This window comes from Pimephales promelas, chromosome 24 (genome assembly GCF_988280905.1).
Source record: "Pimephales promelas chromosome 24, fPimPro1.hap1.1, whole genome shotgun sequence".
In the NCBI taxonomy this organism is placed as follows: Eukaryota; Metazoa; Chordata; class Actinopteri; order Cypriniformes; family Leuciscidae; genus Pimephales; species Pimephales promelas.
In genome coordinates, this window is record NC_142792.1 from 27260649 (window position 1) to 27277565 (window position 16917).

The 16917-nt window shown below is 38.1% G+C and overlaps 1 protein-coding gene across 1 annotated transcript in view; it reads right to left on the reverse strand.

Moving 5' to 3' along the window:
* LOC148969318 (NACHT, LRR and PYD domains-containing protein 3-like) overlaps window positions 1-16917 on the reverse strand; it is a 57337-nt gene that overhangs the window by 26666 nt on the left and 13754 nt on the right. The window contains exons 7-8 of the mRNA XM_089126979.1: window positions 5059-5232; window positions 7-53 (exon numbers count right to left, since the gene is read on the reverse strand). Coding sequence (XP_088983105.1) covers window positions 7-53; window positions 5059-5232 — 221 coding nt within the window. The remainder of the gene's footprint in view (window positions 1-6; window positions 54-5058; window positions 5233-16917) is intronic.

Genomic DNA, 16917 nt, shown 5'->3' on the forward strand with positions numbered 1-16917 from the left:
ACATACATTTTCGTGGTCCTGATGTAATCCTGATCTCTCCTCCATGATCCACACTATAAAAAACACACACAGTGACACAGTCAATTATAGTAGGGATTTTTACGGCAGCTGGCATCCATTGAGTTTCATTACTGCCATCTTCAGGCTTTACCTACCCTTTACTTTCATTCATACTAAATCCACCTATCTAATCCAGTCCCCCTCAAAAACCAAATAACCATTTCTTACCCTCCACACTCTTTTATGTTTACGCAAAAGTCATGATGCCATGTTGTTGAATTTCATATAAATGTCTCCCTTTTACCAGCAAACAAATTTAGGTTCTGGGAACGTTAGTTTTTGGTTCCTAGAACGTTCCTGGAACTTTAGACGAAATAGACGTGCACAGGCACGTCTGTGTTCATTGTGTTCTGTGTTCAGAGTTCATTCACTCTCCCTACATTATTTTACATGAACACATCCAAACTATATTGCTATAGACTACTGAGATTTGTTCTATACAGATCTGTAAAACCAAAAAGACTGTTTAAATATGAATCTGGAGTGTGGGTGTGTGAACGAACGAACGAACGCACAGATGCATAGCCTACTGTTACAGACAAAATAGATTTTACTATAAAAAGTACATCAATTAAGCTTTAGTTAGACAGTTTCTGCTCATATGTTAAATATACTGTATAGTATCAACTGTTATCCAGTTCAAGCTAATAAAAAATAATTCATCCTTAACTTTGAAATATGTAAATAAAATGTACTACTTTAAAAATAATTCTTTATATGGAAAAAAAAATTTTCAAGATGTTTCCAACTCTAACTTTATTATATATATATATATATATATCCCTCAGGTGCTCTTCGGTCACTTCTGACCGAAAAATTTTCTGTTTTGAAATTTTAAAAATCACAGCTTCTTCAGAAAATTACGAAACTTGGTGACTTCTATGGCATTGGGTATGTGAACACTCACAAAAAATTTAGGTCATGATTCGAGCAATTTAAGTGGTTGTAAAAAATTAGTCACACTTTTGCTCTTCTGTCAAAAATGACGACCCATAGGAAATGAATGGGAAACTGACAAAAAAAAATTCTCTGAATTTTTGTATGTACAATCGACAAATCGGCCACAATTCTAAAAAAAAGTACACCGCAGGAAAGGGGTGACACTCTACAATATCTAGAGTGCAAAACAGACACACCCACCAACACACACACACACACATACAAACACACTTTTATACACATACACACCAATAAATTTTGATTACAAAAAGTATGTTTTGAATTTTTAAAAATCACAGCTTCATCGCAATGTTACGAAACTTTGTGACTTTTATGGCATTATGTATGTGAACACACAAAAAAATTGAGGTCATGATCTGAGCATGCTAAGTGGTCTTTAAAAAAATAGTCACACTTGTGGTCTTTGGTCAAAAATGACCCCTATAGGAAATGAATGGGAAATTGTAAAAAAAAAAAAAAAAAAAATTGTTTTTTGTGAATTTTAGTTTGTCAATTTTTTTTATAAGAAATAGGTTTGAGATTGTTTCAACTATATATTCAAATAAAACAACAACAACAAAAAATGTGTTCATAAACAGCTGGGGAATTCACAAAGAGCTGTACATGCCATCTAGTGGTTACACCATGATTCTACGCTTTTTCTCTATACTGTAACCAGATGGTGCTAATTTTCTTCAAAAAATATTTTTTTCTTAAGGCCTAGACTCTATATTAAACTAAAATACTGCATTAATATATATTTTTTTTAAATAATATATATATATAATTTTTTTCCATGGCAAAAATAAACCATAAATATTGCATAAATATTGCATAAATTCATCCAATCACCTGATGGAGTTTTGGTTCCTTGCCACTGTTGCCTTGCTTTTGGCTTGCTTAGGTGGGGACATTTAATATTCAACAATATTATTGATCTGTGTTGTATTATTTTCATGTTATCACTGTAAAGCTGCTTTGATACAATCTGTATTGTAAAAAGCGCTATATAAATAAAGGTGACTTGACTTGACTTGACGATTGAACAGCTTTCTGATCGGAGAAAACACATGAAGTGACCAGGTAGCCTACATGTAAACGAAGTTTCCACATGCATCACAGTCATTTTAATATGTGAGGAATATTTAGTAAGGACTCTATATACTTGGTTGAAATTCATAGCATTAACTATTGTGGCGAGCACGTCGAGGCCGAGGGCCATGAGAGAACGGCGTGGGACCGGTGGTGTGATTTCTGATGAGTGACACCTGCGCAACGGTCTCGTATCTCTCATGGAGGGGAGAAAGCATAAAAGGAGGAGCGACAATTGTGAAGGATGGGAGAGGTGATGTTTTATTTGATGTTTTGTTTTATCATGTGTGGGGGCAGTCGTCCGTGAGGGGCTTGCTGCCGTCTTAACTTTCATTTTGTATTTGTTTTACATTGTCATTAAAGTCTTTAAATGTTTACTGATTCCTCCTCCTTCCCATAACAACAAACTGTAACTGTGTTACAATTATTTACAGCGGAACAAGCTTTAAGCTTTCAGTCGGTAACTTGTGTGCACTGATGGGCAGTGGTCGGTTTAATGGTTTGTTAGAGATGCACGCTTTCAATAGTGATATTAAAAGAAAATGCCTCATGGAAACAGTAAAATTTAATTTGAATTTCATGAATATCAACTCAATTGAAATACATTTGGTCTCATCAGATTTTACCCTGATCGATCTACGGCTTATGCGATAAACACTGATGGAAACGGTATTTGCCGAATACCATTTTATCTAGCAAAACTTTGTTTGCAAATGTTTGCTTGAATGTTCTGCGATTCAGTGCGAAAATTAATGGAAACACCTTAAAATGTCTCAAATCAATTCAGTATACAAATTTTGATCGCAAAACAGCTTGTGACGTCATTACGCACAGGGTTTTATTTGCTTTAAAGCCGTTGGATGGAAACACACTTTCACCTGCTTTATGTATTTTCATGTAGGCATTCCACCGGAGATTCCCGATGGGCAGACTTGCTTTTTGGGACGATATCATACTTTTCTTAAATGTATATAATAAACTCGTCCCCATAAAACTTGTACATCAGCGGCCCATTCGTTTTGCTTTGCTTAATTGGCAGCACTGGGTTAGTGCCGATGTAATGCATTGGTCAAAAAAAGTTAGCGTTACTTTTTCTTTTTTTTTTTAAGACCAGCTCATGAAACCTGTAGATCAGTGAGCCATTGGTTCTTTTCTTGATTGACACCGTGCACACCTCCCCGTTTGGGCTTTGAGCTAGTGTGCAGTCAAAATTTACTCAAAATCTCAAAATAGTCTGAGAGATGGAAAAGACCATAAGGCCATAATCGATTATGTCACTAATTATTTTCTGGCCTTGAACAATAAAGTTTTGAATTTTTTTTTATTTTATTTTTTTGGATATTTTATTTGACAGGGACAAATGCATAAAACATTGCTTTATAATAAATACAAAGTAGATGCCACGCATACAGGTTTCTAGCCATGACTAATTTGCAACCCCTGTCCCTGATTAGGCTTTTAAAATTCAAAACAGAAATTACTGAGTATTGAATCTAAGATATAACCATTAAAAAACAAACAACAAATACATTCCATACATGAAATAAGATATGGGTTAAAATAGCTGTGAGAGTCACTATAAAACAAAGTCTAGACAGATTTAATAATACAAGGACACAAAAGGCTGCCTATGTCCTGACAGTCACTGCTCACAAAGTTGTTTCTTTTTCAGCCATTGCTTTAAATGTGTGTTAAAAAGCTTGAGATCTGTCAATGTTTTAATTTCAGTTAGTAAAGCGTTCCACAGATGTATGCCTCTTACTGAAAATGATGTCTGACCAAATGTTCTTCTACGTTTTGTGGTTATACAGTTTCCATTTATTGTGCCTCTAGTTCTTATTCCGCTCTTTTGTTTCTCTACTAGTGACAGATTATTTCTGGTGCAAGGTTGTCCACACACTTAAAATTATTTTTAAAAATGAAAAACTTACAAAGCTGTCACAACTCAATATATTATGCTTCCTTAGAATGATGCAGCGATGCCATCTACAGATTTCTGGTCCATTATTTTTAGTGCCTGTTTATATAATGACCTAATGGGTGTAATTAGGTAAGTTTCAATTACTTCCGGGGCCATAATAACAACAATAAAGATAGCTGAGGCGTAGGGAGATGACCGCGATAAACGGGTCATCAAAAATGCACCCAAAGCTAGGAAAATGGACATCTGGGCACATTTCAGATTCTATGAACTTAATTGGAAACTATATAAGACTTAAGAGTGTGTAAAACCTGCCACACTAATATCAAGCACGTTGGCAATACAACTAACTTCACAAACCATAATCATTGGCATCCTGAGTTGGCTTCAACAACAACACAAAAGTTGACACATCCCAGCCAAGAATTAACAAGTCGCTAGTGTCAACGTTGCCACACAACTCCGAGAGAGCAAAGAGGATCACACGATCGGTGGCATTTTTCATAGTGAAGGATCTACGACCCTATTCTGTGGTAGGAAATGCGGGGTTTCGCCACATTATTAAAACAATTGAGCCCCGGGATAAGCTACCGACGAGCTACCTTCACTGACTCTGCGCTTCCCGCATTGAAAAACACATGTTTTTCTGCCTACTTCATCTAACTAAAAAAAGCATTTTATAACATTTTCTTGGATACCGATAATTAGACATGAACACCTTCTTTATCCAATACATGATGCACTTTTTCATTTAGGTAGTGGACAATGCAAATCTACCGAGGTCGCCCAAAACTGCTGCATTGCTCACATTTATCAACATTGCAAATTTCGCAATCTATTTTGTAGTATATTCCCATATATTTTGTTCCATAAGGGCATCAACTAATTAGGCATTAAAGTATAACTAGAGCTAAACCTCTGTTGAATATCAATTAGAACTTTTGTAAACGTATGAAAGAAATAAAGTCAAACTAGTTTTTAATAAGTGAAGATGGGAATGCTGTTTTTGAAGTAATTAAAAAAAAAACTGTTCATGCTCTACATACTTGAGTTTGTCCAGTGTGCAGTTTGGATCCTTGAGTTTATCAGAGAGCAGCTTGACTCCTGAATCTCCTGGGTGGTTGTAGCTCAGATCCAGCTCTCTCAGGTGTGAGGGGTTTGAACTCAGAGCTGAAGACACATAACCACAGCCTTCTTCTGTCACCATACAGCCAGACAACCTAAACACACACACAGCAATAGTCCATATGACATAAACATTTATACCTATTTCAGCAATTCATTAGGTATAACTTATTTGTAGCTGTAAAAAACACCTAGCCTAATTGTAAAATCAAAGTTAAAAGATTAAAATTTTCAGTTTATTTAAAATGTTTTAAATTAATATTAAGACATTTAGTAGCTTGCCTATGTCATTTGTAATTGAAGCCCATTTCTGCCAATGAATACAGAAAAGAAAAGGTAATTGTGACTTTAAAGTCAGAATTGTGAGTTGGCCTATCTTTTTATAGTTTTATATAGCGGACACGGGCCTACATGTGTTAAAATGAATGAGCATTTACACAAGAGCATCATCTCCAGAGCTGCTATGAGTCATTTTGAGAACGTTTCAGCATTTAATTTGATACAGAAATAGGCAATTTATAAATAAATAATAACAATACTAAACTTTTATTCTCTACAACCCACCAAATTAAAAAGTTAGGTTTAACTTTAAGAAATTGTTATATAAATAAAGTAATATTGCACCATAGCATTTAGCCTACTTTCTCAAAGTAATAATAATAAAAAATATTAAAACTAATTACACAATAACACAACATTTTGTGTGATTTGTGAAAATAATTTTAATAATTTTAAATAATTATATAATTTTAATTATATAGCTAAACTTAATATAATATTTCAATTTATTTCATTTATAATGTTTTAATTTTAACAGTAGCCTAAACCTTTTTTGTGCACCATTGTTTGCTAAAAATCTAATAAATTAGCCAATTATATTTTCATTTGATTACATTTTAAAATATTACATTGGTAATGTTTCATGCCTTCATTTGATTACCCCCGTTTCTGATAATAAATTTGTATTAAATCATAAATCCAGAAATATCTGAAAAGAAACTCTGATGTGATTTTGATATATAGCCTACAATGAGTCTATCACTTCACTCTCTTCCTGCTGCTAACTGATAAAAATGCAGAAGTCCACGACTGAAGCTAATTTCAAATTACTGGTGTCTGAATTGAGAAAATACTGTGAGAGTTATATTCAATTAGGTTTTATTGAGAACAGCGATGGGAGACAAAAATGCGTTTAATATCTTAAGCGTGCAAGCAAATGAAGCTAAGAAGCCTGCCAAATTGAATTGGCATCTTATTACAATTTGAACGATATAAGGACAAAATTAAAGATTTTTTTCTTTGAAAAAGCCAGGAATACATCCAACAGAAAACACAGATGGTAAACCTGGCCACAGTTTCAAAGAAGCACAAAAGTCTTCTTATTTCCCAGCAAACAAATTTAGGTTCTGGGAATGTTCGTTTTTAGTTCCCAGAATGTTCCTAGAACTTTCCCTTAAGGTTAGGGGAATGTTCCTTGAACGTTCTACTTACATTATAAAAATGGAACCTAAAAATAACCTACATGGAATATTCCTATAACGTTCTTGTTTGGTTCCCAAAAAATAACCTCATGGGACCATTCGGGAACGTTAGGGGAAAGTTCTGTGTTTTCTTAAAGCTAAAAGGATTGCTAAAAGTAAGAAACCGCTCAGTCAAAAAATGAACGGGCCAATCAGATTGCCAGGGCGGGCTTTATATTATGATGGACAGTTGATCTGCAAGAACGTAATCATCACGTTATCAAAGAGCGCTTAACTGGGAGATCCTTGAGATGTATAGATTCCGCTATTGCATCTGTTGTAAAATAAATCGACAGTGCATTCATTTTAATAGTCGAACAGAAAACTGCAATCAAGGCATTTGTCGATTGGAAAGATATTTTTGCCGTCCTTCCTACATGATTCGGCAAAAGTGTAACTTATCAGCTGGTTCTGACGGTCGCTAAGAAGATGGGACGTAATGAAAAGCCTGTGGTCGTTGTGGTTTCTCCTTTGGTCGCACTCATGGAGGACCAAGTGAAAGAAGCAACACTCATTATTTAATTTCTAAAATAAGTAAGTTCTTTAGTTGACAACTGTGCTATGCAAAGTAGCTGACTTACTGCGTTGCTCTGATTGGTTGTAGGTCTACCGACTATCCAATTGAGTGCAGATTTTTTTTTCTTGGTTCGGTTAAGACACGCCTCATAATCAAAGCCCTATGGAGCGGTTTCAGACTCATATTCTGACTAGAATATGAGTATGACGAAGTCAGGCTAGCTCGGCACAACACCAGCTAATAATGGCAAGCTCTCTGATGGCTCCGTGAGAAGAATTCAAAATCTCTCAGCTGATATTCTGTCACAGCTACTGGATAGATTGTGTTCCTGTGAGCAGTTTTGGATTGGATGCTTTCATGACAGAAAGTCCCGCTTCTGTCTTGTAAGCATCCAGTATTCTAAATGAATCTGGAAAAATTTGCATCCAAAAGCATGGGACCTGACCTTCTCTCTGTTTTGAACACAGCTATCACTGCAGTTAATTTTGTCCAGTCAAGAGCATTGCAGTCATGCTTGTTCGGACAACTTTGTAGGAAGATGGACGCAGGGCATGACACACTACTGTATCACACAGAAATGTGATGGCTGTCACGTGGTAAAGTTTTGCAGTGCGTGTTTGATATACGCAGTGAGGTGTTTTGACCCGGAGTGTGTTGCCAAACTGGCATATCTTGCTGATGTGTTTAACTTGCTCAACAGTCTAAACCTTTCTATACAAGGAAGCATAAAATCACTGCCTTCATGAAGAAAACGGCTGTGGAGAAATAGAATACAAGATGTAGTTACAAACATGTTCCCCCAACTTACCGACTTTTTCCATACAAACAATCTGTATGTTGCTATAGTGAGAAGGGGTAGTTACATTTCACCTCACTGCACTGAGTAAGCATTTCAGCTCATTCTTCCCAGATGTGAACACAGATGCCTGGGACTGGGTGCGAGATCCTTTTGCACCAGATGCAACAAGTGACCTTACTGGTAAGGCAGAAGAGGAGCTGGTGGACTTATCCTGTGAAAGGACACTGAAACACCAATTTCAGTAGATGCCTCATGCAGACTTTTGGCCCAACCTCTCACATGAGTATCTCACTGCCAAGGCCATGGGAATATTGCTTACCTTTCCTACCACTTACTGTACCTATGCGAGTCATCACTCTCAACTTTGGTTGTAATGAAAACTAAGTACAGGGCTCCTTTGAATGTGGAGAATGCCCTTAGAGTCTGCCTGTCATCCATCACTCAAGAATAAACAAAATTTGCTCTGAGAGAGGCACACTCATCTCATTAGTTCATGTTAGCTCATCTAACTAGTTACTGTAAAAATGTGAGACTATGGGCCCTATTTTAACGATTTGAAAGGCAAGTGTCAAAGCGCAAAGTGCAATTAACTTTCCCGGCAGGATAAATGACTATTGCGCCGGGCACAAGTTTAAAAGGGGTTGGTCTGAAGTAGCCTCATTATTCGTATGTGTGGTTTGGGTGTAACCTGAAATAAACCAATCAGAGCGCCATCTAACATACCCTTCAAGAGCAGGTTTGCATGTTGCATGACGGATTGTTATTATAACGGCGGGTTTACCAAGCGCGACCCAGGAGTGTTCACAGCCGATGAGACCGACGCTTTTGTCAGGGCAGTGAAAGATAGAGAAGTGACTTTGTATGGGAATGGGAGAAACCACCCAAATCAGCGTCGGTTAAACATTATTATAATTACATTATTATGTTTCTTACCACTATTGGGCAAACAGGTCTGATCCTTCAGTACTACAATTAGCCTTAAAAAATGGGTAATTAGGTTTTTTTCAACTTCATGTAAACCACAATGGTTTCCCTCATGTGTTCATATTTTTCCTTGTTATAATGTATGATTTGCAAAAATAAAAACTGCTTTTTTTTGTTGATAAGAGAATCAAAGTGTATGCGCGTTGTGCACCCGCTACATTATGGCCAAGCATGCGTGCTTAAAATAGCATTATGAACAACGCGCAACACGCCACTGACTTTAGACCAGGTTTTTTCTGATCAGTGGCGCAATTGTTTTCTGGAAGTGTAAAGTAGCACCAGGGAATGTTTGCGCCGAAACACGCCTCCTTTTTGCGGCGATCCACCCAGGGAGCGCAAATTTATTTCCTAGTTTACCGACGTGAGTCTGTGGAGGAAAAAACCCCGCTTTGTGCGTGTGCAAAATAGGAATGAGACATGCGTTAGTGTATAAAGTCATTTGCGCTGGGCGCAAGATAGAGCCCTATAAGATGCAGACTAATTACTAGGATATGTTCTGCAACAGTGTTAATTCTGTTATGATTTGTTGATTGTTCTGCCATTTATATAAGAAGCAATGAGTTCATTATTTTAAAGTCGATAAAGTAACATTACATAGTTTAAATATTATTTTTTATATTATTTATTTATATATTTTCTGCTGAACACAAAAGAAGATAATTTGAAGGATGTGGGGACTCAAACGGATTCTGGTAATTTTTTTAAAAAACATATGGAAATCAATGGGGTCCTTCAGCTGTTTGGTTACTGACATTCTTCAAAATATCTTCTTTTGTGTTCAGCAGGAGAAAGAAACTAATTTATGGAACAACTTGAGGGTCAGTAAATGATGACAGAAATGTAAATTGAATTGAACTGAATAGTGACATCAAGGATCTTTTCATCACTCGTGCCATGAGAGGTGCAGAGTGCTGGACCAACCATCATATGATTGTTCCCCTCCCACGTTCCCCTTTGCGGTGGCAAAAGTCCAACAAAAAAAAAAGGCTAAATTATAACTGCTTTGGAAACATAGCAGCATAAAGTGAGTTTCGACGTGTCCTAGCTGAGAAACTTAGGGAGTGTGAAACTTGGAACAAAAGTGGAATTATATTAGCTCTGTGCTCTACGATGCAGCAGCCAAATCCATCTGCTATAAGAGCAAGAACCACCAAGACTGGTTTGACGATAACTCGGACACAATCCACAACCTGCTTAAGGATAGGCTAAAAGCACAACGGGCAACTTTAGACAACCCTTCATTAATTAAGACTAGACAGCTAGCTCGGAGGAAAGTGCAAAAGAATAATACCATACAGAATGAGTAGTGGGCTGAAAAGGCACATGAAATCCAATCCTTTACCGATAAAAATGACATGCATAATTTTTATAATGCTGTCATAACCATCTACGGTCCAACAAATTGCTGTCAATTCGCTAAAACGGCTGATGGTCAAACAGTTCTGAAGGACCTGTATAGGATCCTATTGAGGTGGTCTAACCATTTTGACACCCGCTTAATAAGAACTCTGATGCAGACCCCACCATCCTGGACGAACTGCTTGAACTTCTTCCCATCCACGATCTCAGTCTTCCACCAACCTTCCAGGAGGTTCTATCATCTGTCTGCTCCCTTAAAGGAACACGACAACTTTTTGGGCATTTAGCTTATTCACAGTATCCCCCAGAGTTCAAGAAAAGTGCTAGGAGCAACATCGGGACAAGTTTATGGCCTTTGTCGATCTCTCGAAAGCATTCAACACTTTGCAAAGAGAGCTCTTATGGGGTGTCCTCCCCAGGTTTAGGTGCCCCAATAAGTTTGCCAACATCCTCCGCCAATTCCATAATGGGATGACTGCTTGGGTGACCATAGGCAGACAAGAGTCTGAGCCCTTCCCTGTACGCACCAGGTGTGTGCTAGTGCCAGTGCTCTTTAACATCTTCCTCCTGTGTGCCACCAAGCTTCTCCACAATGAGATTGAAAACCGCAGTGGTGTGGCAGTGGACTTCATATTAAGCCCCATTCACACTACACGCGACTTTGTCGATGCAGGTCGCCAGTGGCTGCGCTGGAGGGCGTTCCCCAATACTGGTTGCCTAGTAATGTTTGTGAGTGACATTCACGGAAGTTACTCTATGTTAGACAAAAAATACGTTTTATTGCCGCAACAAACAAATATTTTGGAAGGAAAAGTCTAAATATAAATGGAATCAGTACATAAAATGCATAATATTAAAGATGAACGAGAAACAGTGAGTGCTCTTTGCCATCGCGGCTTTTTAACTGCAGCAAACAGGCAATTACCGGTCTAGCTGGGTTCCCGAAACCATTCAGTCACGGAGTCAGTATGGTGAACACCACTGTCTGTACACGGAGATATATCATACATTGTAGGACAGTTTCTGACTGCTAAAATGAGCTTCTCGTTCAACTTGCCTCGGTCAGACTGAGCACTGAAGAGTGATGCGCTCCACTGACTTCACTCCTATTGGTTGTCGCTCGCGAAAATCGCCCTTCATTTGCATAAAGTTTAACTTTTCTCAACTTTGTCGCGTCGCTGGACACGCCCCACCAGTCGCCAACGGTCGCTGTTGCCGGAAGTCGCCCGCTCGCAATTGATAATGAATGGTATCGCGTCACTTGGTCGCATGTAGTGTGAACGGGGCTTTAGATGGCAACCTCTTTACTATTAGGAGACTACATGCAATTAGATGTAGAGAGCAGGTCCTGGTGCTGCTGTATGCAGATGATTGTGCGTTTTTGGCCATACTCCGGAGGATCTTCAAACTGTCTTTGCTGTGGTGGTAAGGGCGTACAGCAGGATGCGGCTGACTGTCAACACCACCAAGACAAGTGGTCTGCCAATGGAGTACCAATGTCCCACCCACATTATCTGCCTTCACTGTCAGAGATGAACAGCTGTTAGTAGTGTCATCTTTCCAATATCTGGGAAGAATTCTGTCTGAGAATAGCAGCATCGGCAAAGAAATCCAGAGCCAAATTAAACAGGCATCAGCTGCCTATGGGAGACTTCGATGTAGAGTCTTTCATAATAAGAACCTTCATCCCTCCACAAAGGTCACCGTATACCAAGCGGTCTGTGTTACTACACTTCTACCAGAAAGACAATAAGTAACAATAAACACATTTATTGATATAAATAGCAAGCATAGGCAAGGCCCCGTCCATAGCTCGCAATCCGAGGGTCCGTACTCTGCATTTCCTGCCTGAAGACGAAAGCAGGGGCACAGCTGACCCCCTGGGAGGTATAGGAAGGGACCATCCTGGTGGTGGTGGGGAGGATGGAAGGGAAGGAACCATCTTGGAGGTGGTAGGGAGGTTGGAGGTCAATGAACGCATCAGCATCTGCGAACTCAAACATGTGTAAGTACTGGTCTTTTATACCGCAAGTATTAGACACGATGGGATAGATGAGAAGGTAATTAGTGATGCAACGATTGAGTCTTCCAGACAGAACTTAACGCTAAAGCTTCCATTTCTCTACAGTTGTGAAGCGTGGGAAAACTACAGCCGTCACATTAAGTCCTTAGAGCCCTTCCACATAAGCTGCCCTCAGTGTATTATGGGAAGTTCGTGGCATAATCGTGTGCCTCACACTGAAATACTTAAAAAAGTCCAACTGCAGACGTATTGAGGCCATCATTACCCAGTGCCAACTGCAGTGGGCATGTGATCAGGATGCCCCCATGTCCGGCTGCCCCGCAGAGTACTATAGGGCCAGTTACATCATGGTAGACACTCAGATGGGGGCCGAAGAAGCGCTATAAGGATCCGATGAAGGACGCTTTGAGGGAATTGTAAGATCAGACCTTAGGATCTGGAGGATGTTGCTGCTGACTGTATTATCTGGCAAATACTGTGTAGAGATGGGGCTTGTACGCTAGAGATGGAGAGGACAACCAGAAGACAGCAGAAGCGAGCCAGGATAAATACAGCCATAGCTGCCACTGTTACCACCACCACAACCATCACATACAAATGCCCCACCTGCAATAGAGCTTGTGGATAGGACTGTTCAGCCATCAAAGATCTCACTGTTTAAGGCGTGGACGTCTTTCGATAGACAAACCAAATAGCTTGTGCATTCTCTCAGCGTTTTCTAAGTGTTTTAGTTGACTATTATTCTGTTGCGCGGACCCGAGTAAGAATTGGTGAAAGGACGACTGGATCTTTCGTTCCAGCAGAAAGATCAGCAGAAAGAGGCGTTTTTATTCCCACACATGTAGAGATTATCGTGAGTGCAACCAAACTCAGAACACCTCCTCTGGGTAGTCTCAGGTTCAGTACCCTGGGCTTTCACATTGCCAATTCATCATGCAAACCATACCCCTTTCCGAACTAAACTGCCAGTGTGAAAACGCCCTCAATGAATACTGTGCTGCACTTAACTCTGCAATTTTATTTGTCAATTGTCATTTGGCATGTATTTGAAAACAAATTATTTTTTTACAGTTTCAATCTTCATACAGTCCACTCCTATCTACTCACATTTCTGCAAATGTTATTTTGTTGTCATGAACTGGAGTGAAGAGAGAACACAAAAGTAGAGGGTTGATGCAATTTTTTTTAAATATATTAACCCCTTGGGGACCAATAACGCGTCCCTGCGTTTTGATCGTTTTTTTTTTTTTCACATAGCTGCAACATAGACTTAAAATACTCCGTCATTGATGGTCATATAAATAAAATCAATACATGATTATACACTATAGAGGGTCTTCTTTTTTGTGCGTACACTCTTATTATTATCAAAAACTTGTGTTTTTGTAAAATAAAATAAACAGGGTGCGCTTTCAGCTCACTCTGTCTCCGCAAAAATCTTTTTGAAACGCGTCCGAAAAAAGAGCTGTAACTCGTTAAATACTTGTCACAGAGACACGAAAGATCTCTGTTTAAGAAGCTGAAATTCTCTTCTTTTAAATGAAGTCATTTATATAAAAAGCAACTATTCTCAGTTGATGTAATCTGTATGAAAAGAGAGAGATGTCAGTATTTTCCCTTTCACCTTATTATAGCGACGTGCTAATGTGACCCCGCCCTCTGAGAGCGTGTGCTATTCAAACACTAATCTTGAGGCAAGCCATGAAAACGCCCACATCGATAAAAACATACAGTTTATTACGGATCTAACCTCGTCCTAACCTTTCGTCTTGCTGCACAGTGAGGAGATCCTGGAAAAAAGTTACCTCAGATACAGTTTCATTTTGAGGAGCACGGATTCAGCTGATGCAGTAAGTCATTTATTACAAGTGCTTTGTTCTAATCGCGTTATTGAATAGTGTCTGTAAACTGCACAAAGACTGTTTAAATATCAAATGCATGTCTGTGTGTGAAGGAATAGACGAATTCACAGCTGTGCATCAATTCACTACTTTCGCTTACATTGGAACAAGAATCTCATGTGACATCCTTACATTAGTAAGATAACATTAGTTATCTATATAAACAAATAGAGTGTTTAAATATGATTCGGGTGTGTAAACGGACGTACGAACGAACGTTCATTTAGTTAGACTGTTAGAGTTTCTGCTCATATTATTTTCTTTTCAAGATGTTTTAAACTCTAACTTTGAACCAATTCTACAAAATGGCCCATATAACCTATTTGACCAGGATTTGTTTCCAGGTATGACTAAAAATGGGTTTTTGACTTTCATTAATACTTTGATTTTATACATACATGTATATATATGAAGAGTTCATATGTAAAAGCCTCTAAGTTCCATTTGAAATTCTTCTAGAATGATAATTTTTTATCAAGCTTGTATAATTAAGTTCAGTAATTTCACTAAAATTGCAATGAAGACTACCTATTAATTGTCATTTAAGTGAAATTACTTTTTTTATTATTATACCTTTATTTAACCAGAAGAAAACTCGTTGAGATTAAAAAATCTCTTTTCCAAGAGTGTCCTGGCCAAGACAGGCAGCAGCAAAAATAACAAAGTTGCAGACATAGAAGCAAGGATCATCCAACTAATTATTCATAGCAATTACAAACAGTATGCTATGAATAATTAGTTGGATGATCCTTGCTTCTATGTTTTATGTTTATGCTATATGTTCCATGTTTTGTTTTTTCTCTGAGACCTAAGGGTATTTTTACAATAAATTTTCCGTCTGGTGTCATTTACTAAAAAAGCTTGTAAAACATCAACCCTTTGGTGCACAGACAATTGACACAGCTCTTTTTTTTCAGGACAAATTGAACTTTCAGCATATTTGTGTTACATTGATGTCACCTGAATGTAAAATAAGTTATGGGACCATAAAGACAAATGAAAAAATAAATCGGAAATGAAATCACTCAAATATTTATTGAAATCACACACAAATAAATAAAAGCTAAGCAATTTTCCTCTGGAAAATAGTTTGTTCATGTCTTTAGAGTCCTGGAGAACAGGAATAAACGTTATAACTTGTACAGAACCAAAACTATTGACATTTTTCCAAAAGAAGTCCAGGCGTTTGGGGCCTCATGATATTCACTGGTGCCAAGCCTCAAAACAGTTCCTATCAGCAATCACACAGAGGGCCACATCACAGGTTTTGCATTTCTATTTTATTTATTCTTTTATTTATTATGTTCTTTTTATTCTTTTATAACATTTATACTACTATAATAATTTTTTACAGTAAATAAATAAATGGCACTTCAGCTGGGTCTATCCTGGTAATCTAGTTCCTCATCTGTCAAAAAGCTCTGTTCTCCTGAAAATCCTTCATCCTGCAATGCACCAAAATAGACCAGCGCTTTATTTACGTCCATTTCGCTGTGTTTCTCTGTGAATCGCGCGTCTCCGTGCGTCTCTCTATCTCTCTACACTATATCAGCGCTTGGTTCATGCGTCATGACGCACACCAATGTTTACGACGGATCAGCCTGTAATTGGTCAAAAAACATCACGTGAAAACATCACGTGATATCCAGAATGGCCGCTAGCATCGAGCTAGCGGCAAAAATGACGGAATATTTATGAATTATGGACTTCAAGATTATCAAAGTTTGACATAAAGTGATTGGATTTATTGCTGAAAACCTCTGAAAGGAAGCACAAGTTGCAGGCTGGATAGAAAACCTTCTGTAAAGGCTAGAAAGACACGAAAGACACCCCCGTGATGGCTAGCTCGTTAGCTTTCTGCTGGAAAAAACGGTAAAAAAATCGATAAATCTGTCATCGAGTTATGTAAACATTTATCGGAGGTGGCCTGTGGCGTCGTCGATGATCCCGTCGGGCTCAGGGGGTTAATTACTGAACTTAAATATACAAGCTTGATAAAAATGATCATTCTAGAAGAATTTCAAATGGCACTTAGAGGCTTTTGCATCTAAACTTCTAATATATATATATATGTGTGTGTGTGTTGTCCTTTCAATTTTTTCTTGTCTGACTCACCTGAATGAAAGGCTCATTATTCTGCGTGTCTTATTCTCTCAGGTGAGAATCACCTAATTATTCATGAGGGGGCTGGCCTGTTCACGCTTATTCGCATATAACCTTGGCAAACAAAACATGTTTTTTACAATATAACCCAATTCACAGTTCTATGTGACGATTAGGAGGATGATTTTCAGATCATTGTGAAGAAAAAACCCTAGGCCACAACATCAATTAGTCAAAAGTCTTGTGGATGCATATTTATTATGTGTTTTGTGGCCTTATTTCAGAAACTTTCATTTTTAGTTTTTACAATAACCACGCATAAACAATATTCTCTCAAAAATACAAACATGTACAAACATGTTGTCCATTTATCATGGTTGCCCTGTTTCTGCTAAATATAGTGTAATTTCACCTGTGCCATTAATATGTTTATAAGCAGCTGAAAAAAACACAGATGTCAGGGCATGTCAAAACGTCTCAAGGACCCCAAATACGCCTTGGTCCCCAGGGGGTTAAAGTGAATAGATAAACCAAACCAGGAGCACATCTAACAGGACAGGAAGGAAGTGAGAAA